We start from the raw sequence: 24,579 nt of genomic DNA, 5'->3' as shown, positions 1-24,579 counted from the left end.
GAAACCAATGTCAGACGAGTCAAACAAGGGTTCAACTTGAACGTCTTCAACTGGCTCAGGGTCAGACTCAGTTTCCGGAATTTCAAAGTTATTGAAGATCACACTCACATCATAGAACCAGTCAGGAGTGCTTCCAGTGTTGGTGTAATTTCCTTCTTGAAAGTCCACATAGTACGATTCAATCACCATCTTTGTTCGTTTGTTGTAGACACGGTAAGCCTTCTGAGTGGATGAATACCCCATGAAGTAGCAGATATCGCCCACAGCTTCAAACTTGACGAGATTTTCTTGAGTGTTCAACAGAGTGCACGAACATCCGAATGGCCTGAAGAAATCTATAAGAGGCTTTCTTTTGAAGAGAAGCTCGTATGCTGTCTTTCCATGAGGTTTCACGATGAGCACCCTGTTCAGAACGTAGCATGCTGTATTAACTGCTTCAGCCCAGAAGATAATTGGAAGCTTGGAGTCCACCAGCATGGTTCTTGCAGCTTCAATCAACGTTCTGTTCTTGCGTTCAGCGACTCCATTTTGCTGAGGAGTTCTGGCTGCACTGTATTGAAGATGAATTCCTTTTTCTGCGCAAAATGATATGAAGGTCTGATTTTTGAATTCAGACCCGTTGTCGCTTCTTATGGACTTCACTTTCCGTTTGGTTACGTTCTCTATCAAGGGAATGAATGCCTTCAATATTTCAGCAGTCTCGCTCTTTGCTTCAAGAAAATATACCCATGAAAAACGAGAGAAATCATCTGTTACAACCAAACAATAAGAGCTTTTAGCAAGACTTTTAACACTGATAGGACCAAAAAGATCCATGTGCAGTAACTGAAGTGGTGCAGAAATCGTGTTCACTGCTTTGGTCTTGTGAGGTTTCTTATGCTGTTTTCCCTGGGCGCATGCAATACATTTTTCAGAAAATGGAAATTCTTTAATCGGAAGACCTCTAACTAAGTTTAACTTAGATAGTTTATTCATATTTTTGAAATTGACATGGCCCAGTCGTCTATGCCAAAGCAGTGACTCCGATTCTGAAGCTTTAGAGATAAGGCATGTTAGATTGTCATTTGTCTTGGCATTCTTCATGTTGAGCACATATGTGTTGTTCTGTCTTGGAGCAGTAAGCATGATCATTTCTGCAGGAACAACATAACCCGGCTTCAGGAACAGGCATTCCATGTCATTGAACAACACTGAGATTCCTTTATCACACACTTGAGAGACGCTCATGAGATTATAGCATAACTCTGGAACATAGTTGACATTTTCCAGCGTGAGAGCTTCGGATACTACATCGCCTACTCCAACAATCTTCCCTCCCTTTTCGTCTCCGGCAAAGGACACGAAGTCGCCATCAATAAAGCGGAAGTTCTTCAATAGTTCTTTTAACCCCGTCATGTGTCTTGAGCATCCGCTGTCGACGTGCCAGATGTATTCCATGAGCATTCGAAGCCATTTCTGGAGCTTATTCTGATATATACAAATATACAAATATACAGATTAGTTTGATTTAGGAACCCAAATCTGTTTCATTTCAAATCTATCGTGGTTTTGACCCACTTTGACCTCTTTTTGTTTCCAAAGATACGCAGTTGAATCAACCAGATTTTTAACAGATTTCTTAAGATAATTTAGTTGCTGCGTGACGTTTGTAATAAAATCATGTTCTGGTCTAGGAAACTTTTTGGTTTTACAATGTTTCGCTGTATGTCCTAAATGACCACAGCGAAAACATCTTTTATGTCTGGGTCTTTTGGTGTGAGAAGATGATGTATGTGATGAGAGTCTTGAACTTTTTGCTTTCTTCATTTTCTTGTCCACTCTGCTTTCATCTTCGGGAAATTCTTCATCACTGTCTGAATCGAGTGAGCTTTCAGACGTGTTGTCCTTGCTTGAATTTTGTTCTTCACTTGCTTCACAACTTGAACATTCGAAGCTTTCATCACTTGTTGCTTGATCTTCAGTTGAGATTTCTGAATGCGAACTTTCTGATGTCTGTTCGTCTTCTGTGGTAATGGCGCTTGATTCTACATTATCTTGATCTTCAGTAGCTTTCTTTTCTGATTCTGTCATACCTGTTCTGGAAGGAATAAATTCGGGAATTTCCTTTGTAAGGAATTTTCCAAAGCTATTCCTTTTTAATTCTGGCACAAATACAGGAGATTCACAAGCAACATTATCATCACGACACGCATAATTCAAACCATGACATTCAGACACATAAGGTTCATGATCACGGGTCTCAAATGTAGGCACATGGCCCTTACAGTCATCCACAGATTTAGTTTTAGGCACTTGGCCATTACAGTCATCCATCCTACTTAAACTATTACATTCATCCTTAACATTGTTTTTAGAACAATTCCAGACGAACCAGTTAACGGTGGAATAACTGTCGCCTGAATAACCAATTCCTATTTTTGACCCTCCGCAGTCTCCATCATCATCGCACACATCTTCTTTACACTCAATGGAATCTGCATTGCTTTTAGAACAGTTAGCAGTTGTCTCATTTTCATAAAATTCATTTTGTTCAACTGAGGCCTTTTCATTTATGAGATCATTTTCGGGATGAGGAGTAGGCATAGGCACGTAGTTTTTGCTGTGAGGCGGAAAGAAAAGTTTTCTTTCATTTCCGTGCCTATCCTTATAACCAATCCCGTCTTTCACAAACGTTGGTCGTTGGCAATTTTTGATGTCAGTAAAGGCCTTTTGACTGACATTCCATTTATCTATTATAATCTGGAGTTTGTTCTTTTCATTTAACGCTTTTTCTAACCTTTCAGTAAGATCATTTATGATAAAATCTTTTCTAAACACAAATTCTTTAAGAGTTTGCATTTCAGCCAAAGTTGAGTTCAACTTTCTCTGATATGCAGCCTCATTTTGTTTAAGCTCATTATTAATTTTCAAAGCTTTGTCCTTTTGCCTTTCAAACTCCAGATTTAGGAATTTATAATGTGCCACGACATCAACGCATGCTTCGGAGCATAACTTCTCCTTGAAACTAAGTGGAATACTATTTACCAAGTCTTTGTCAGCCTTCTCTTTTGATGCATCTGCTTTCATGGCTGTAGCTTGAACTTTATCCTTTCCTTTCTCAGCATCTTTTTCAGCTTTATCACCAGACTCCACTGAAGGCAGAATACCTTTCAATCCCTGGTCAGCATCATTGTTTCCAGTTGGGATTCCCGTTGTCTGCTTCTCAAAGTGCTTTGCAGATGATTCACTAGAGATTTTGGCCATCAGTGCTTTGTTGACTAGTTCCTTAGCTTCAGTGATCTCTTCGCTCCAGTCATAGTCTTCAACAACCAAAGCCTTCGGCGTGCTGGGAGAAGCGTTGCTTTTGTTCTCTTCGGCAGTGATCTGTTTAGCAGCAGGAGTAGCTTCACTGTTTCCCTCTTTCAACATCGGACAGTCACGCTTGAAGTGTCCAAGATTCTTACAGTTGTAGCACCTCAGCTTAGACTTGTCAAAACCAGCTTTTCCAAGACCTAATCGCTTGCCTGTCTTGTCTTGAAACTTCTTCAATCTCAGAGTGATCATGGCCATTTGCCATTTCAGATCCATTTCTTCCATATCATCTGGATCAACCTGATACATGTCTTCGGTAGTAAACATCTCCTTCCTCAATTCCCCAGACATTAGGGCTTCATAGCTGCTTAGGAAAGTGTTGAAGAGTGCCACATTCTCGGTTGAAACTTTCAGTGCTTGAGTATCGACAGTGATCGTTTTCTCAACAACTTGTGGGGCTTTAGATGCGCTTGCGGAAGCATTTGCATAAATTAGATCAGAAGCTTGTGGAGTAATGCCCCCTGAAGCGAGAAACGCTACATTCTTCAGTCCTGATGAAGGTTGAGTTGCTTTAGGTTGATATCCAGAAGTGTTCATCTCTCTCTTGTTTACATCCATTTCAAATGCCCTTAGAGTATTGATCAGATCTGACAGAGTAACAGGATTAGGATTGTTGAGGAAATCCTTCTTGATCATCATACACTGCAGGCTCCATTCCTTGGGGAGCGAATCAAGCAATTTCTTTATTGCAGCACGATTGGTTACAGGATTTCCAGCTTTCTTCATTTTGGTCATCATGTTTAGGAAGCGGCTAATGTGATCAGACAAGCTCTCTCCACGGACTCCGCAGAACATGTCGTATTGTTTCTGCACCATATCTCTCTTGCTTTCGATCAGTTCTTCATTTCCTTCATAATACTCGATCAATGCATTCCAGAGTGCATTTGCAGTTCGGTGTTCTTCAAACATGTTGCAGTCGTTTGTTGATAAAGCCATGGTTAGAGCAGCGTGTGCACGACGATCACGTTGAATGAGGGCTTTGTCTTCGTCAGTGAAGGTGGTAGCATCGTTGTTAGGAACCACTACATCTCCTCTAACTACCGTTGGAACGTGAGGTCCGGCCGTAACGGATAGCCACAGATTGTAATCCGTGTACTCGAAGAACGATTGAATGCGAGTTTTCCAGGTGCTGAAGTCTTCCGCTCCTTTCAACTTTGGTGGGCGAGTTGTGGTTCCAGTTTCAAGTTCCGCTTGAGCGATTGGACTTAGTTGATTTAGCGACATTTTTCTTAGTTTTTGAGGAACGTTGGCTGAAACAGTCTTTAATTCGCTGACAAACCAGTTAAAATCGCCGGCGAGCGATGTAGATTATGATCTCTGAAAACTTGTTCGCTGTCTTCGCTGATCTGATATCTGGCTAGTTCGCTGTCTTCGCTGTCGAGAAGCTAGATCCTGCACGAACAACTACGCTGTCTACGCTGACAAATCAAACATCAAACGGAGTTAGATTATAATTGCCGGAAACCGTGATAGGAACGCTGTGATTCGCTAGCACGGTTCTCGAAGTCGCCTTCGATAAAATCGCTAATGGGTCAAATGATGCTATATCGCTGATGATCAGCAAATTCGCTCGAACGATAGTCGGCTAACTTGCTGATTATGCGATGAAACAGACAACGATTCAGACAAAATCGCTATCTTCGCTACGTTTAATGATTATCTTCGCTATATTCAAAATTATCGTCGCTGTGTTCAAAAATATCGTCGCTGTATTCAAAAATTCATCGCTACATTCAAGTTAACTTCGCCAACCAGAGGGTTTATCACGAACTAAAACCCTCTAATCACTCAAAAACAGCCCAAAAACCAAGTTTTGATGCATCAAAATGACCAAAATGACTCCCTAACCAAGTATTAACAACAACCTATTAATTAAACACACCAAATCAATCCATTTTAAGCCCAAAAATTTTAAAAACCTTGAAACTTTGAAAAACCTTCAAAAGCAATGAGAAATCTTAACAAGAACACAACAACCAAGAGCACAAAGGCTCTGATACCAAATTGTAGATCCCAAAACGTATCCGGATCACAGTGGTTGGTTGTTTTAGTCCAAAACACCTATTGATTAAGTGTTTGAACTATGAATAGTCAAGAAATGTCAAGAATGAAGATGAAGGTGAAGCTAATGGATTGATCAATACAACTAGTGTTGTATTGAATCCAAACAGAAAGATATAACAATACACAACCTTGGAAATCAGATTAAAGCTCAATAAGAATGTAAACAACACTTCTATTGCACCAAGAGCCAAAAGCTTGAATGTGTTACAATGCTTGGGGTATTTATACTAGCATCCTGACTAACCAGCAAATTTATAAATTTGCTGGAATCTTAACTACACTAGGTCAGGAATATTACTTCTAGATAATTACAAAACAACCCCTAAACATTCAAAAGACATACAAACTACAATTGAACTAATCCAGCACAAGTACCAACGATCTCATATGCTCTAACACTACCTTGCAAAGGTTAAGCAGATGGAAGAATTTGCTCAAGAGCTAGACAAAGAAAAGGCAGATCAAAAGAAGAAACTGAGAGAACAGCTTCTGGCCTTCATCATGAAAGAAAAGTTTTATTCTGCTGAAGAATCCCAGTTTAAAGAATGGCCTTTAGTAGCTTTGAAGCATGAGGTTGAAAGGATCCAAAAATTCAAGAATAATCCTTCAAAGAAGAAGACTGCTCCAAACTGGAGTAAGTACAAAAGACTCATTGCTGATCTCACTGCTGAGTATAAAAGAAAGAAAAGGGAGTTGGTGGATGCTAAGATAGGCACTGCTGAAGCCATATCAAAATGGTCTAGGCAACAAACTAATGAAGCTTATGAAAGACTTGAGAAGCAGAGGATGAAAGCCTCTAACTCTCCTAAAAGGTCTGACTACAAAAAGCTTCAAGAGCAAGTCAAACTTTTCGAAACACAGATCAGCACAGCAGAAGATTTTGTCACAAAGCTGAGTAAAGAAAAGAAGGAAATGCTATCTGCTGGAGTAGATAAGAACAAAGAAGCTGAACAGATTGAAGAAGCTATGAAGAAAATAGCTTCAGATAAAGAAAGATTGGCTAAACTACAAGTCCTTGCCAAAAAGGTTAAAGTAGTAAGCCAAAAGTCATCAGCAGGCATCACAAACAGTGAGCTGATTGACAAAGAAGTTGAAGCAGATATAGCTGAAGCCAACAAGATCATTGAACAAGCATTCATACGAGTGTCTGAAGCTCATGATGCTACTCTTCACTTCTTCAAGCCAATCACTTCAAGTTCATCAGATAATAAAGCTCTCCCAAGAAACCCATTGAGTTCAAAAATACTAAAGTGGATGTCTGATCAAAAGACCCACGTATTGACTTTGCTCAGATTCAATGGTGAAGTGAAGCATATATCAAGGAATCAGGCACTAGGCCTAGGTGCTGAAGATCTACAGGATCTCCTTGAGCTTACACTGTGCAGGGATGAGGATGATACAAGTTCCAAGGATTTTGAGAAAGAATTTAAAAGAAAAGCAATGGAACTTCTGATGAAAAATAAAGGTCCTGAATAAGGAAGGGTTTTGGCATTATCTGTTCCAGGGGGAGATTATTGGGATTGAACCCTAACAGAGGAACAGATAATGTAAAGCCAAAACCGGATCCCATCAGTGGACACTTAATAAGCAGCAGTTTACTCTAATTTCTCCCCTTGACAGTGGTTATCTAACAGCTGATAATCTAAAGTGTTGCTCAACTACAACAACTGATAAACCAAACTCTGATGATTACCTAACAACTGCTGAAGACAAACTCTGTTGCTCTATCTACTGCTGTTTCCTAAGTACTGCTGAAGACTCAAGCACTGCCCTCTCAAAGACTGATCAACTTTGAAGAAAGCATTGAAGACTCAACATCTGTGCTAAGGCTACAACAGTGGAACGTGAAGCAGTAGTTTCCTTATGTTATGTATGTTAGTGAATATCAGATGTTACATAACAGTAGTTTGTATAGGACAGTATTTGTAGTTTGTTAGGTCGTTAGATGTCACTGTCATGGTGACGTCAGCTGAAGTATATCAGTAGTTTGGTTTGCCTATAAGTATGACAGTACTCTGTACTGTTACACTTGATCGTTTTGAGTGAGTTCTTCTCCTCAATTCATCCTTTCATCTTGTGCAACCAACTCTGGTGTATCAGGCTGAGGGGGAGTTTAGGTTGCAAGCTTTTACTGTAATCATTTGCTTTGTATTTCAATCATTTGACTCAATGAAAAGCAATTGTTTATCAATCTATACTTTCCTTTGTTTGTGTTTACTTTGTTTGCAACTCATTTCCGCTGCACTTATTAGTTTTATGCAAACAAACACGAATCATGACAGCCTCAGATCCTAACAGAATCCCTAATAAAACTCAAACCAGCATGTTATCATCCATGCACCTCCCAATCTTCAACAATCTGCAACAAACTCATGATCAAAATTATTGTTTTTTATTACGTTAAAAGGAAAAGAATATGCATTTAATAACAAGCTGAATACATGGCTCAATGATTTAAAATCGACATTTCAAGCAAGGGTCACAGGTTTGAATCCTACGACCAGCGTTTTCTTTTATAGTTAAATTTGGGAGTGTATAGCCAGTTGTGTTAACAGGGCAATTTGGTCATTTCACATAGGGGAATTGGCCTGTAATAATCCTAACTATGTGTCAATTGCCATTGCCAGCCCCACCATTGAATATTTCCCACGCCAGTCCCACCTTTAGTATCACGTCTTGACGTAAGCATCCAAAGTCAGGAGAGGAGGGGATGGTTCATCGTGCACCGATGATAAGTATTCCTCACCGTAATCGGTTCCGTACTCTTCAGCCCAGCTGGATACGACTCGTGTTGAACGAAGGTTTGTGGGTCAAGTAAAGATTAAATAGTAACAAAACACATACATTTAATTATTTTCATATAAATAAATATTAATAAAAGACTCCAATTAATGGCACATGGCATTTCTCCTTCAACCTCACAATTTTACTCTTAATTTATTTAAAAGTAATTTTGTTACTACTACTACCACTACGACTACCACTACCACTACCCACGACCACGACCACGACCACGACTATTCAACAACTCGACGACGACTACCACTACCACTACCACTAACTACTATTATTTAATTATTTTCATATAAATAAATATTAATAAAAGACTCCAATTAATGGCACATGGCAATTTCTCCTTCAACCTCACAATTTTACTCTTAATTTATTTAAAAATAATTTTGTTACTACTACTACTACTACCACTACGACTACCACTACCATTACCACTACCCACGACCACGACCACGACTATTCAACGACTCGACGACGACTACACTACCACTACCACTACCACTAACTACTATTACTGTTTACTATAAGTTATCTTAATTTTATTTTTTATGATCTCTCCGTCAAACTTTAATTAATATTATATATTAAAACATCTTTCTGATGTTATAAAATGATATTAGGAATTTTGTTTTATTTAACCTCTTGTAAATAAATGTATCACCTCGTGTTACCGAAAGTCAAAGTCAAGATTGACTCCTTTGACCTTAGTTAGTCTATTTTGTGTTCATGCTTATGTTAGTTGTATTATGTGGAGTAATTAATTACAATCGAATTAATCGAAGTTTATTTATCGACGCGAACCGCTTTACGACTGTGAATAATAGAAAGTAACAATGCTATAAAGTCAATTAATCAATAGTCGAGCTAATCCAATTATCATCGAACTCAAGACTCGAATTACACGAATTTTGGGGTTAATATATGTGTGTGTGTGCCTTGTGTGTTACCTGTGCATGTTTACTTTATGTTATGTGTGATAATCAATCGAAACTCGAATCGAAACTCGAAACTCAATTGAACTCAATCAAAATCGAATTATGATAATTGGTGGCGAAAAGTCAGCGTGAGACATAGCTGATTGTATGTTAGATATAGGGGTTGGGATTAAAAAGAATTTGAATATGAAACTCTATCGTATTCTCATCAATCGCAATCGAAATATCAAAAATCGTCGCATCGAACGCTCGAATCAGGCAGCCGAACGATCAGGCTCTCAGCCGATCGAACGGCCCAGCCGATCGGACTGCTGTCCGATCGGACAGGCTGTCCGATCGGGATGCCTGGCCGATCGGCTAGCCCTTTCCACTTTTGGCATCCTATAAATACCCTTGTCATTGTCATCTTTACCACTTTTGGAAAGCTCTGACCAACCACCTCGTGCTCCCCTCCTTTTCTCAGATTCCTTCCGATTCTGGTAAGATTTCATCCTAAATCTTGTACTTTCTTGATCTATACACACTCCTATACCTTTCTATCTTTCAAATCTTGATTTCTAACCGTGAAATCATCAAGATTCAAGTGTTCTAGGATGATGTCATCATGGTGTTCTTGAAGAACTTCATGTTTTGGCTTCAATCCACCAAGAATCACTTGGATCTAGCCGATTTCCACATAAACAAGCAAAGATCTTTCATAGATCTGAACATTTCTCAGTGAAAAGGACTGAAAGATAGTTTTCCAACTTTCTTTCAACTCTTTTACACTCAATGCCTTCAAACCGATAGGAACGGAGCTTGTGCCGACTTGCTAATCATTTGGGTGATTGCATGACTCAAGATCCGGATTCTATCCACGAGGTTCACCGACTTCGGGTTAAATGTTAAACCCCGTTCCGAACAGTTCACCAGCCGGATTTAGGTGATTCCTGTCCGACCAGGAGGAACAAGTAAGAATGAGGGTTCTATGGTTCAACTTGTTGTCAAAACACCTCGATATAACATCAAACAATCAGAACAGCCAAGGGTTAGACGAACAGGCTGATCAAGTCAGGATGCTGACCGATCGGACTGACTGTCCGAACAAACAGCCCAGCCGATCGGACAATCAGCCGATCGACCAGGCCATCCGATCGGCTAGCAACTGGCCCCACACTTGAACAATTCCATGAAGTCTAGTATTGAACGAACTATTGTTCGAACGGACTATCGTCTGATCTGAATTACTCTTCGGATCGTGAGATACTATGCTTCAACACGTAATCGATTTTCAACATGTTCAACGCGTTGGAGTGCCACCCGATCGAACAGCCATCCGATCAGGTGATACCCTGAGAAGAACTTGTTTGCTGAAGTACCTAACAAACCGGTTAACCGGCCGATCGAACGGACCGTTCGATCGATCGACCTGAAAGGTAAAGATACTTCAATGTTTTCAAAATGCTACAACGAAAACTTCAAAAGTCAAACCATCATACACAAACACATCCTTCTCAAAGGAAGAAACAATCCACTCGAACAGCCATCTGATCGGCTACTGACCGACCAGACAGGCTACCCGAACGGAATGCCAATCCGAACGGTCAAGCCGTTCGATCGGACAACCGTTAGATCGACCAGCTGTCCGACCCTCCAACACTTGTTTTCCCTTTTACGCGTTGCTTATCGTTATGCTATCGAACTATTCAGGCTAACCCTACTCTCAAGTGCTCCCTTCAATCCATCAAGCACTGTGAGTATACTCGATCCCTTTTTGCTTTTAGCACTTTTTGGGTGTTACATACGTTACTTATTCTAAATCACAATCGAACACACTACTCAATTACTTTAAACGCTAACCGTTACCGCATGTATTACGTAACTAAATGAATGCTTGTTGTTATGTTTACACGTGGAATGTTGTCTACCTGCCTTAACGACGATAGTACTATAGTTTGGACTCAGCACCCGTTCACACGGGGGTTGTTAAGGACAATTACTTGCATTGATTACGGTGGTAATCATGTATTGCGAACTGCCTCGGGCAGTCAACCCGCAGTCATTGGTATCGATAGATCCATGTCGATAATTAACATGCTTCGTTTTCCTCTGTGTACGTGCTGGTTATGTGTAAACTATTTCGAACTCTATTATGCTATTATCAAACTTGTATGCTCACCTTTACATTATATGTATTGACTTTATTTTTAACGTAAGTGACAGGTGTTTAAGATGCTTATCTGCTAGAAAGGCGAAGCTAGAATAAAAGTCTAGAGTATAGTTGTCTGTAGATCTTGCAGCTTGAGTCTCTAGACATAGATAAACAATTTTTATATTTAAATCTGAGTTGTCGGAATAGAATATTTGACTGGATGTTATCTGTAATAATTTGTTTGCTATTTGAGGTACGGTATGGGACGTATTATATAAATTGAATGGTAATGATAGTTGTTATGGAAACTTCTGGACAATTTGTTTCGCTCAGTGCCATGCCCCGATGATTCCGCCATCGGTTGGGGTGTGACAGATTGGTATCAGAGCCATAACTATAGGGAATTAGGCTATACTCGACCTAGTCCGGGTCGAAGTCTTAGAGACCTAGACTATAGTTAGGAACCAATAGACCAAGCTTATGTGCTATATATCCTGCTAATTCTCATCATCACCGCACTCGAATTTTCAGACAACGACAAGTGACTCAGTCGGGATTAGGTGTGAAAACCGCAAACTCTCGACTAAGTTGCTAGGTCAATGTTGTTTTATCAATAATTTCTTCACTATTTTTCAATAACGAACGCTTGTTTAACGAGGAGAATTATACCAAATCAGGAGTGAAATCCATATTTTGATGAATAATCTCCTCAATTTCACTAAAACAAGGAAGAAGTTGCTAAGCCAGGGGTGAAACCCTAACCTTGACAACTTGTTCCGACTTTTATTTATCTCACCAAGGCCTCGACGGACTCCAACGACCTGAACTCACGAGTATGACCTAGGGAATACGTGCTGGATGCCCAAGAATCGAGGCGGAAACACGATCCCGAAAGTCAAAATGTGATGACAAGTATATTGAGAATAGTCGAATCGCTTTGGGTAGTCAATGTCTAATAGCCGCAAACAATCTACTACTCGATTTTTATGTGTTCGATTTTGAGCCCGCAACTGCTGACTCTGATAATTCGTCGATTTTATGTATTTTAAGTGCGTGTATCTGTTTATCTGTTTAATTTTGGTATTTATTCGATTATTGCTCTCACTTCGATCGACACACACGACTCGCATCGCTCTTCTACTTCAAAATGGTAACAAGTCGCTACAATTTAGACGACATTATGCTACGATATACGCTTATACTATACTCGGCATGCCATACGATTATGCTATACTACTCGATATGCAATACACGACCGATATATATATATGAGCGACACGCGAACTTGAATGATAGGTTTCTATATTCTGACTGCCTCTGTGATTAAATACGTATGTGTTTTCTGTGTTTCTGTGCTTCTGTGCCCTACGTGCTTATGTGCTTCTGTGACTACGTGAATCTGTGATTATGTGCTTATGTGTTTATGCGATATATGTTTCGACGTGTTCCTGAGCTTTAGTAAGTAGTAGACGTGTGAGGTGAGATTCGATTTTGATGTGTCTGAGACCTACGACGATGTCTGTTGCAGACCATGTCGTCATCCGGACACCAAACCCCACTTACCCGCCAAGAAAAGAGAGACAGACGTCTTGTTGCTATCATCGCCAAGCAAGTAGCAAAAGCTATGAGCGATGTCTATGAAAACGACAGCAAATCTTCCGAGGAGTCGAGAACTGAAGCTCCCAAAGATGCTACCAAGACTGTTTTCAGCTTTAAACAGTTCAAGGCATGCGGACTAAAGGAATTCACCGGATAAGATGGCCCAACAGCTATGTTTCAATGGTTTGATTCCATCGAAGTCACTCTGCGCCAAAGCGGCTGTCCAGAAAATCTCCGTACCCTAAACGCAACCGGCGTCTTCCAGTCCCGAGCTCTAGACTGGTGGACGGCCGAACGAAACAAACGCGGAAAATATGCAGCTTATGAGCTGACATGGAAAGAGCTGAAAGCCATCATGATGGACGAATTCTGCCGTCCCCATGAACGCCAAGAGCTGGAGGACGAGTTTTGGAACATTAAGCAGAAGGATGGAGATAACGCTGCCTTGACTGCTCGCTTTAAACAGCTCAGCATCATCTGTCCCGATCAAGTCAAGACGTCAGACATGGCCATCAAGAAGTACATTCGAGCTCTACCCGATTGTGTTGCCGATTTTGTTCACGCCGCGAAGACGTCATCAATTGAAGAGACTTACTTGCTTGCCGCCGAGATCAACGACAAGCGAGTAAAGGCTGGTTTCTGGGATAAGCCCTCCAAGTCTTTGCATCAAGCTACCGCTGCACTGACCGCCGAAACTGCCACTGCTCAACCATCCAATTCGTTACGCCGCAAGAAAAAGCACAACAACAACAGCTCCAGCAACAAGAATTGTGCTGTCACTAGGGGTGTTCAAAAAACTCGTGGCTCGCAGCTCGCTCGAAACTCGTTTGAAAAAAGCTCGAAGAAAACTCGGCTCGAAATTGGCTCGGTTATAAACGAGCCAGCTCGGCTCGGCTCGGTTTGTAAACGAGCCGAGCTCGAGCTTGGCCTGGCTCGGCTCGTGAGCTCGTGATCTGGCTCGATAAGGTTTACAACCTTCATTTTTTTGTCCCACATCGCTTAGAAAACAAAAACTAAGGGAGTATCTCACCTATAAAAGAAGGTAAAGACAATGTACAAAGTAAATTAACTATTTATACTTGCAGATTTAGCTATACAGTTATATAAAATGGCAATTATAGCCCTCAGTCTATAAAGAAATTCATTTTTAAGAGCTTTTTAAGTGGTAAATTTTGCGGGTTTTTGTTAGTTCGAGCTAGATCGAGCCGAGCTCGAGCCTCAAATCTTAGCTCGATTTGAAATTCGAGCTCGAGCCGAGCCAGCTCGAATCAAGTTCGAGCCGAGCTCGAGCTAGGTCTAGCTCGGCTCGACTCGACTCGACTCGTTTACAGCCCTAGCTGTCACTACCACTGCTGCTCCTCTGCAAGCCGTACTGGCTCAGCAGCAGTCTCATCATCGGCCAGCACCAGTTACTCAAGCGCCGCCAGCAAAGCGTGCTTACACAGGTCCCCACCGCTCTGCCCGACATGCTCATATCATCACCTGGTGGGTCTTGCCTATCGCTCATTGCAATTTGTACGGCCATTTTACTGCCAATTGTCGCTATGGTCCTCGTCAAGCCCCAGTTCAAGCCACTGCTCATCAAGCTCTACTCCCAGCCCCGCAAGGCCAACACGCAGCTCAGGCACCCGCGATCAATGCTCGAGTCTGCTTTGCATGTGGTGACCCTAACCACTTTGCAAACATGTGCCCGAACAGGGTTGTGAAGCAAGAGCCCCAGCAGCAGCAGCAGCAACAAGCAGCACGCGCCAGAACCTTCAACATCAATGCTAGCCAAGCCCAGGCTGACAACAACGTGGTTAATGGTACGTTCCTTGTGAATGGTATTTATGCATCGTGTTTGTTTGATACTGGAGCCGATAACTGTCACGACCCCCGACCCACCCTGGACGGAATCGGGAGCCGCGAGCAGTCCCGTGGTACCGGTGATTATTTTTATTTTGAAAAACATTGCAGCGGAAATTTCATCAGGACCGTGAGTTAGGAAAAATATCAGAGTTTAAAAACACCGGATTTTATTTATTAAATAGATGGGATAAACCCATGTTTTGCAAAGGTAGCTTTTAATATAAAAACGATATTTCTTAATTTGATTTAATTAATGAAATAAGCCACTTCTTGAAGTCCTTCAGTGCTGGATCTAATCCTTACTCCAATCTACTGTAATTACCTGAAACGCGTTTTAAAAAGGTTTTGTCAGCGGGAAATACTGAGTGAATCATTCTGTTTTATAAAACGACCCGTTAGTTATAATTTACAGTATTAAGAGCGATTACAATGTTTCTATCAACCAATTATCAAGAATGGGTATTTGTCACTCGATTCATTTCTGTGACTGTGGTCATACCACTATTGAGTCCCGTTGCCCAAATAGTGACGATGTACTCACACAGAGTAATAATAACTCACATAGAGTAATATTCACTCACATAGAGTGATAATAGTAATGTGCACAATACCCCACATACCAGCTGTAATTTGGTGATTACAAAGACTTAATCCCTGTAATTATAACCTTGAAAATAATTTGAGGTATTGTAATACTTACTCACAAACTGTGAGAAAACAATTTAAAAAGAAGAATGACTCACATTATAATCATGCAGATTCATACGGCCAAAGTTTAGTTTACAGATAAGCCTTGATATATTGCAGATTTATACAGGTAGAGCTTAGCCTATTGAGTTAGCTTTGTAATCTAGTGCACACAACTAGGTAGGTAACTTAATACCGCAGTTACGTCAATTCACGAGATTAAACCTTCACAGCGATTAATCAGTGCAATACTCGATAATTCAATCGGATTCACAACGAATAACAGAGCATAGTCCGAATTCGAACACCACTCTAATATTCAAGTCGAAATCACGACGAATAATCAAAGTACAAGCTCAATTGAGCAGCACCTGGACTATCGTTGGATAGTTATAATCGATCGGACGTTGAATCGTAATAGCGATCGAGTTATTACCCTGATTGCGGCAGCGTTTCGAGATTAGTGTGTGTTTGTGTAGTATTTTGGCTATAACTTAGCGTGTACAACGAATTTCTTCGTCGTTTTTGTGCTAGAAATCAAGTCCCAGACTCCTCTATTTATACCTGAAATTTGACACCGTCGCGTAGCGCGAGGTGTATCACTATAGGCGTGGCGCTACGCGAGTGGTAACCTATGTTACGCGAAATTTGTCCCTGTAGCGTAGCGCGAGGGGTAACCCCTATAGGTGTCGCGCTACGCGAGTGGTCACCTATTTTCTATAGGTAGCTTCGTGTCTAAGTAACTTAGCTGAGTTGATAAAATTGTAAAATTCAAAACGGCCAGCAAGTTATTTAGATAATCGTAACTAGGGTTTTGCCCCCCCTGAGTTTTAGGGGCCCTGATCCTGATTCTGATTGTTCTGGAAATTTTAGGGTTAGTGCAGAATTACTTGGGTTTCTCAATTAGGGTTTTCTTAATAGCTAATTATCATCCTAATTATGGATTTTAGTGGCAGTTGTTACATCCTCCCCACCTTAAGAAAAATCTCGTCCTCGAGATTTACTGGAATAGATGACGGTACTTTCGCTTCATTTCTGATTCCAGTTCTCAAGTGTATTCTGGCCCTTTCTTGGATTCCCATTTGACTTTTCTATCTTCGATAGCCAATGGTTTCTCTATGAATTTTAATTTTTTTCATTTACCGCTATATCTTGAAGAGGTATTACCAGGGATTTGTTTGATAGACATTTCTTGAGATTGGATACATGAAATACATCATGTACTCCAGCCAATTCTTCTGGTAGTTGTAACTGGTAAGCTACTGGTCCTATTCGTTGAATCACAGGGAATGGTCCAACGTATCTCGGACTTAGCTTTCCTTTCTTACCGAATCGTACTATACCTTTCCAAGGAGAAACTTTTAAAAGTACTTTATCTCCGATTTGAAATTCTAAAGGCTTGCGACGATTGTCTGCATAGCTCTTCTGACGATCTCGAGCTGTTTGCAGTCTTTCCTTGATTTGAGTTATTTCGTCAGGGGTTTCTTGTACAATTTTAGGATCTGATAATTAACTTTCCCCTATTTCTGCTTAATGAACTAGAGTTTTGCACTTGCGTCTGTACAGTGCTTTGAGTGGGACAGTTTCGATACTTGAATGATAATTATTGCTATAGGAAAATTTAATTAAGGGTAAATAGTTATCCTACTTGAATGGTTATCACACATGCTCGCAGCATGTCTTCCAAGGTTTTGAATGGTTCTTTTACTTTGTACGTCTGTTTGGGGATGATAAGCTGTACTTAAATTTAGTCGTGTTTTCATTGCTATTTGGAAACTTGTTCCAGAAATGAAAAGTGAAACGACTATTTCTGTCTAATACAACGGAGAGTGGAACTCTATGTAAGGATACTGTTTTATCTATGTACAACTGGGTTAACCTTTCTATGCTAAAGGTTTCTATCATAGTTTAGAAGATGAGCTGATTTGGGTAAATCAATCCATGATTACTCAAATCGCATTATTACCTTTTCTGGTTTTGGGTAACTTAGTAACAAAATCTATTATTAAGAGTTCCTATTTTCATATAGGCATTTCTAATTGTTGGAGTAATCCTAAAGGTTTCTAGTGCTCTGCCTAGACTTGTGAACAGGTGAGACACTTAGATATATGACTGGCTATGTCCATTTTTATTCCTATCTACCAAAAGTTATTTCTTAAATTTTGGTATATCTGATTGTTACCTGGGTATATGGTATACCTAGATCTATCTAGAATCTTATTTCTTAATTTTCCCTGCTTAGGTACCCAATTGTTTTCTTAGGGAATCTCCAAATTCTATTACTTCCTTGTTTTAATTCTTTGGCTTGCCCTTTTATTCCTTCAGCATTGTCTTCGATTGCTGTTTCTTGAACTTTCTTTAGTTGCTTCGTTAAATCTAACCGTATATCTTAATCTAAGAGTATGGACTCACTCTTGCTTTTCATGATACTTATGACTTAAAGCATCTGCAACTACATTTGCTTTTCTTCGTGATACTGGATATCACAGTTGTACTTATTTAGGATTTCCATCCATCTTCTTTGCCTCATGTTTAGTTTGTTTTGCCCAAATACATACCTTTATCTTTTGTGATCTGTATCTACAGATAATGTCTCTAAATCTTAAGGGCAAAATTATAGTTCCTAATTCTAAATCATGAGTTGTAAAATTTTCCTCGTGCCTTTTCAAATACCTGAAGGCATACGCAATTACCTTTTTGCGTTGCATCAACACACATTCTATTCCTAATTTTGAAGTATCACCATATACTTCAAAATCTTCAGTTTCTTTTGGCAATGCTAAAATTGAAGCACTTGTTAACCTTTGATTTAATATCTTAAGAGCTTCTTCTTGTCTAGGTCCTCACTCAAACTTAACTATTTTACAGGTTAGCTTAGTTAAGGGTTTAGTTATCTTAGAAAAAAAATCTTTAATAAATTGTCTATAGTATCCAGTTAAACCTAGAAAACTTCGAACTTTTATGGCTGTTTGCGGAACCCTCTATTTAGTAATTGTTTCTAGTTTAGAAGGATTCACATGGATACCTTCGTGATTTTCCACATGACCTAAGAATTGCACTTCCTGTATCCAGAATTCATACCTTGAGAATTTGGCGTACAATTTTTCTTTTCTTAACAAAGTTAAGAGTGCATGCAAATGCTTACAATGTTCTTTTTGACTGTTGAAATAAATAAGTATGATAACTTAATTTATATACATTAAATGGTTATTATTATGGTTGGATATTGGTTAGTGCTGCCTTGTTTAAGCATAGGTGATCAGTCCATGCCTAACTAAGGCTAGGCTATTCAATATCTGCTCCTGACAATAACCAGGGTATTTAAAATACTGATATATTATCATAAACTTACATCGGAATAGGAGGTGAATTTGTGTATCATTATCTGAGTATATGATTGTTTTAAGATTACTTTTATTGAATAAATTAATAAGGCAAATTTAATATAAATAATTTTAAATCCGAGATTAGCGAAATCTTCAGATTTTGTGGAGATGTCACCAGAGGGTGATTGTGATTAAAGAAATATTTTAGTGAAATCGAAGGTCAAAAACATGTTATAGTTTCAAGAGAATCAAAGTGCTTATTGGGATTATTTTGAATTTGAATATGATGGCTTAAAATATCATATGGGACCTGGAATTGAATACGAATTGTGAGCAATTTAACTGGGTTTGAACAAAACGAGTGGTAATAAGGAAGTTCGGACATCTTTATAACAGAAACCATGGAAAATCGAGTTTTTCAAGAAATTCATTGATTTGATATTAAAGAGTCATTGCTTTGTAAAACGAGGTTTTACTATGCAAAGATCAACTATAGTGAAATGATATTGGTACTTTTGATTAAACAACAATTGGTATAATGTCCTCTTATGGTCTTCCTAATTTGAATGAACCATGTGGATTTACCAAGAAATGTAAAAATTTGCTACTATGAAGGAAATCCTCATGGTATGATGCCTATGAGAATTAACTTACTATAGGCAGAAGTCAGAATTTCAATAATATAAAAACTTTACTTGGATTTCCATGTGATAACTAGTGTGATGTTTTTATGGAATGTCGAAAAAATAAAATAGAGAATTTACAAAGGTAGGTGATTCTTTTTTTGCAGTGTGATTATGGAACGTACCTTAGCGAGATCTGTGTCGTTGGTAGAATCGTATGGCAAGAGTGTTTCTTCCTAATTAGTAGTTTTCTACTAACAGAATTAGTATTGGCGTTATCGTGCCCAATTTACACTTTTCAAAGTTCTTGCCTTGGAAAATCGTGTGTGATATATTTCAACGTCTGTGGACGTATATTTTAAGTTTCATGTGTTTTCTTGTGCATTAGCACAACTTTATATGTTTCTTACTTGTGCCTTGTACATTTTTATACTTTCGATGATATCCTATCTTTAAAGAGTTCTCATTGTATGAGTTACGAGGTAAATGCTCAAACAAAATAATGTTTGATATTGGAAAAGAGATTCCTGATAAAGAATTCTAGACACGGATGCTTGTACTTTATTTCAATTTGTCAATCCTTATGGGTTTTTGGAATTTGCTTATAGATATACCTATCTATATAATCACATATTTCACATGCTGAAATAAACATACCATTTATCAGGTCAATGTATTTAACAGATTCATATTTCCAAGAACCACTCAGGTATTTGGTCATGATACTATTTAGGGAAATCTTGTCACTGTTTTGACATATCATTTACCCCGTCTTATCCGGTTCGCGCCGGAGCGGTAATCTCAATATGTCCGGACAAGCTGGAGAGTCTGTTACTCTATACCCAGTTTTGTCGGAGAAAATTTTCTATTTCCCATAAATAGTATCTTTTCAAAAAGTGCCTCTTTTATTAAGGCTTTTATCCAGAATCAAGGAAATTTGTATTCCCATAACATATCTTATTCTAGACCAAATAATATCAATAAGCAAGAATAAATAGCAATTAAGTGCTATTGCCTGCTAACCGTCATACCAGTGTCTATTACATTATACTTATATAAGTAATTTACCTTAAAGTTTATTTTAAGGCAAAATTCTTAAGTTCAAGTCTAAATATCATCCGGAGTGCTATCAGATAATATTAAGTTTCTAATTCTCCGTTTCACTTAGGTATTATTATAACACCTAATTGTGTAAACCAGTGGCTTAGCTTATACTAAGGCATCTTTTCTTATGTTCAAGTCTAGCTGCTATCAGCTGTGCTACCATTTAATAGAAATTTCCTAACTCTTTTTATTTAAGCTTAAGTATTATTATCACAACACTTATAGGCTTAAAGCAATGGCTTAGCTCTGATACCACCTTCTGTCACGACCCCCGACCCACCCTGGACGGAATCGGGAGCCGCGAGCAGTCCCGTGGTACCGGTGATTATTTTTATTTTGAAAAACATTGCAGCGGAAATTTCATCAGGACCGTGAGTTAGGAAAAATATCAGAGTTTAAAAACACCGGATTTTATTTATTAAATAGATGGGATAAACCCATGTTTTGCAAAGGTAGCTTTTAATATAAAAACGATATTTCTTAATTTGATTTAATTAATGAAATAAGCCACTTCTTGAAGTCCTTCAGTGCTGGATCTAATCCTTACTCCAATCTACTGTAATTACCTGAAACGCGTTTTAAAAAGGTTTTGTCAGCGGGAAATACTGAGTGAATCATTCTGTTTTATAAAACGACCCGTTAGTTATAATTTACAGTATTAAGAGCGATTACAATGTTTCTATCAACCAATTATCAAGAATGGGTATTTGTCACTCGATTCATTTCTGTGACTGTGGTCATACCACTATTGGGTCCCGTTGCCCAAATAGTGACGATGTACTCACACAGAGTAATAATAACTCACATAGAGTAATATTCACTCACATAGAGTGATAATAGTAATGTGCACAATACCCCACATACCAGCTGTAATTTGGTGATTACAAAGACTTAATCCCTGTAATTATAACCTTGAAAATAATTTGAGGTATTGTAATACTTACTCACAAACTGTGAGAAAACAATTTAAAAAGAAGAATGACTCACATTATAATCATGCAGATTCATACGGCCAAAGTTTAGTTTACAGATAAGCCTTGATATATTGCAGATTTATACAGGTAGAGCTTAGCCTATTGAGTTAGCTTTGTAATCTAGTGCACACAACTAGGTAGGTAACTTAATACCGCAGTTACGTCAATTCACGAGGTTAAACCTTCACAGCGATTAATCAGTGCAATACTCGATAATTCAATTGGATTCACAACGAATAACAGAGCATAGTCCGAATTCGAACAGCACTCTAATATTCAAGTCGAAATCACGACGAATAATCAAAGTACAAGCTCAATTGAGCAGCACCTGGACTATCGTTGGATAGTTATAATCGATCGGACGTTGAATCGTAATAGCGATCGAGTTATTACCCTGATTGCGGCAGCGTTTCGAGATTAGTGTGTGTTTGTGTAGTATTTTGGCTATAACTTAGCATGTACAACGAATTTCTTCGTCGTTTTTGTGCTAGAAATCAAGTCCCAGACTCCTCTATTTATACCTGAAATTTGACACCGTCGCGTAGCGCGAGGTGTATCATTATAGGCGTGGCGCTACGCGAGTGGTAACCTATGTTACGCGAAATTTGTCCCTGTAGCGTAGCGCGAGGGGTAACCCCTATAGGTGTCGCGCTACGCGAGTGGTCACCTATTTTCTATAGATAGCTTCGTGTCTAAGTAACTTAGCTGAGTTGATAAAATTGTAAAATTCAAAATGGCCAGCAAGTTATTTAGATAATCGTAACTAGGGTTTTGCCCCCCCTGGGTTTTAGGGGCCCTGATCCTGATTCTGATTGTTCTGGAAATTTAAGGGTTAGTGCAGAATTACTTGGGTTTCTCAATTAGGGTTTTCTTAATAGCTAATTATCATCCTAATTATGGATTTTAGTGGCAGTTGTTACAATAACTGCTTTGTGTCGTTTGAATTCGAGAAGCTCCTTAGTCGTAAGCGTTCTTATCTTCCCTCGTCATTCGAAGTTGAAGTCGCTACTGGAAGAACTGTCGCCGTTAATTCTGTTCTTCGTGATTGTACTCTCGAGCTCAACAATCACATCTTTCCAATCGACCTTATTCCGATGCAGCTCGGAAGTTTTGACATCATAGTAGGCATGGACTTTCTACGCGAAAACCATGCTGAAGTTGTGTGCTTCGACAAGATGATTCGATTCTCGCTCGCGAATAGTGATTTATTATGTGTGTACGGTGAAACTGCTTCGAAAGGTCTCAAGCTCATGTCATGTATCCAAGCTAGCAAGTATCTCCGCAAGGAATACAGAGCTTTCTTGGCCAACATCGTAGTAGCGGAGAAGGAAAAGAAAAGGAAGACAGGAATCAGAGACGTCCCTGTGGTCCGTGAATTTCCTCAGGTGGTCCCTGATGATCTTCCCGGATTACCGCCCAGTCGTGATATCGACTTCCGTATCAACCTCATTCCTGGAGCTAACCCCGTAGCCAAAGCCCCTTATCGACTCGTGCCATCCGAAATGCGGGAACTCTCGAACCAACTCCAAGAGTTACTTGAAAAAGGCTTTATTCACCCGAGCACCTCTCCTTGGGGCGCACCAGCCCTTTTCGTCAAAAAGAAGGATGGGACGTTCAGGATGTGTATCGACTACCGGGAATTGAATAAGTTGACCATCAAGAACTGTTAACCCCTACCTCGCATCGACAATTTGTTTGATCAGCTACAAGGTGCTACGTGTTTCTCGAAGATCGATCTACGCTCAGGCTATCATCAGTTACGTATTCAGGAAGAAGATATACCCAAAACCGCTTTTCGCACTCGTTACGGCCACTATGAGTTCGTTGTTATGCCTTTTGGTTTAACCAACGCACCTGCGGTTTTCATGGATCTGATGAATCGTGTGTGTAAGCCGTATCTTGACCGTTTCGTCATCGTGTTCATCGACAACGTCTTGATTTATTCCAAATCGAAAGCCGAACACGCGCAACATCTACGTTTGGTTCTTGAGTTACTCCAGGGGAACCAACTCTATGCCAAGTTCTCCACGTGCGAATTCTGGTTAAAAGAGGTTCAATTTCTGGGTCACATCGTGAATAGTCAAGGTATCCATGTTGACCCTGCGAAGATTGAAGCAGTTAAGAATTGGATTACACCAAAGAACCCGTCTGAAGTCCGTTCTTTTCTCGGATTAGCGGGCTATTATCGACGATTTATCGAAGGATTCTCTAAGATCGTTGTGCCGCTTACCGCTCTTACGCATAAAGACAGGTCTTTTGTTTGGGGAACCGAACAAGAGTCTGCCTTCCAAACCCTCAAGCATAAGCTTTGCAATGCTCCTGTTCTCTCATTGCCCGATGGGAACGACGATTTCATTGTCTACTGTGATGCTTCCAACCTTGGCCTTGGTTGTGTCCTCATGCAACGAGACAAGGTTATAGCTTACGCTTCTCGACAGCTCAAAATCCACGAGAAGAACTACACAACCCATGATCTCGAGCTAGGCGCGGTTATTTTTTCATTAAAGATTTGGCGACACTACCTGTATGGTACCAAATGTACGATCTTCACCGATCGCAGGAGTTTACAACACATCTTTAATCAGAGAGAACTCAATATGCGTCAACGCCGATGGGTAGAACTCCTCAACGATTACGACTGTGAGATTCGTTATCACCCAGGCAAAGCAAATGTCGTTGCCAACGCGCTCAACAGACGGAGTTACTTGCTCAGTATTCGTCATACCCAAGCCCAACACGATCTCAAAACCCTCATCCGCAAAGCCCAACATGCTTGCTTTAATGAACGCACCTTGAAGAAGGAGAGAATCAATCACGATGGAGCTCAGCTTGTAAGCAAATCGAATGGGATCTTCTATTTTCTGGACCGAATTTGGATTCCTAAGCGGACCGAATTGCGAAGGATTTTAATGGACGAAGCTCACAAATCTCTGTATTCTATTCATCCCGGTGCCAATAAAATATACCAGAATTTTCGCTACAAGTACTGGTGGCCGGGTATGAAAAGGGATATCGCTCTCTATGTCGGAAGATGCCTGACTTGTGCAAGGGTCAAGGCTGAACATCAAAGACCCTCTGGCTTACTCGAACAACCGCCAATCCCTATATGGAAGTGGGAGAGTATAGCTATGGATTTCATAATCA

The 24,579-nt window shown here is 39.7% G+C and overlaps 1 protein-coding gene across 1 annotated transcript; it reads right to left on the bottom strand.

The window, feature by feature from the left end:
- Positions 1-2,149: 2,149 nt before the first annotated feature.
- On the bottom strand, positions 2,150-3,602 carry LOC118484130. Its single transcript, XM_035980049.1, has 2 exons — positions 3,025-3,602; positions 2,150-2,474 (listed from the first exon to the last, which is right to left on the bottom strand). Exons 1-2 carry the CDS (start codon positions 3,598-3,600, stop codon positions 2,412-2,414), a joined length of 639 nt encoding a protein of 212 aa, XP_035835942.1. The 5' UTR covers positions 3,601-3,602; the 3' UTR covers positions 2,150-2,411.
- Between the last annotated feature and the right edge of the window lie 20,977 nt (positions 3,603-24,579).

This window comes from Helianthus annuus, chromosome 11, assembly GCF_002127325.2.
Source record: "Helianthus annuus cultivar XRQ/B chromosome 11, HanXRQr2.0-SUNRISE, whole genome shotgun sequence".
Classification (NCBI taxonomy): domain Eukaryota; kingdom Viridiplantae; phylum Streptophyta; class Magnoliopsida; order Asterales; family Asteraceae; genus Helianthus; species Helianthus annuus.
Note: the sequence above shows the minus strand (reverse complement) of the source record. Positions and strands in the feature narration are given on the sequence as shown.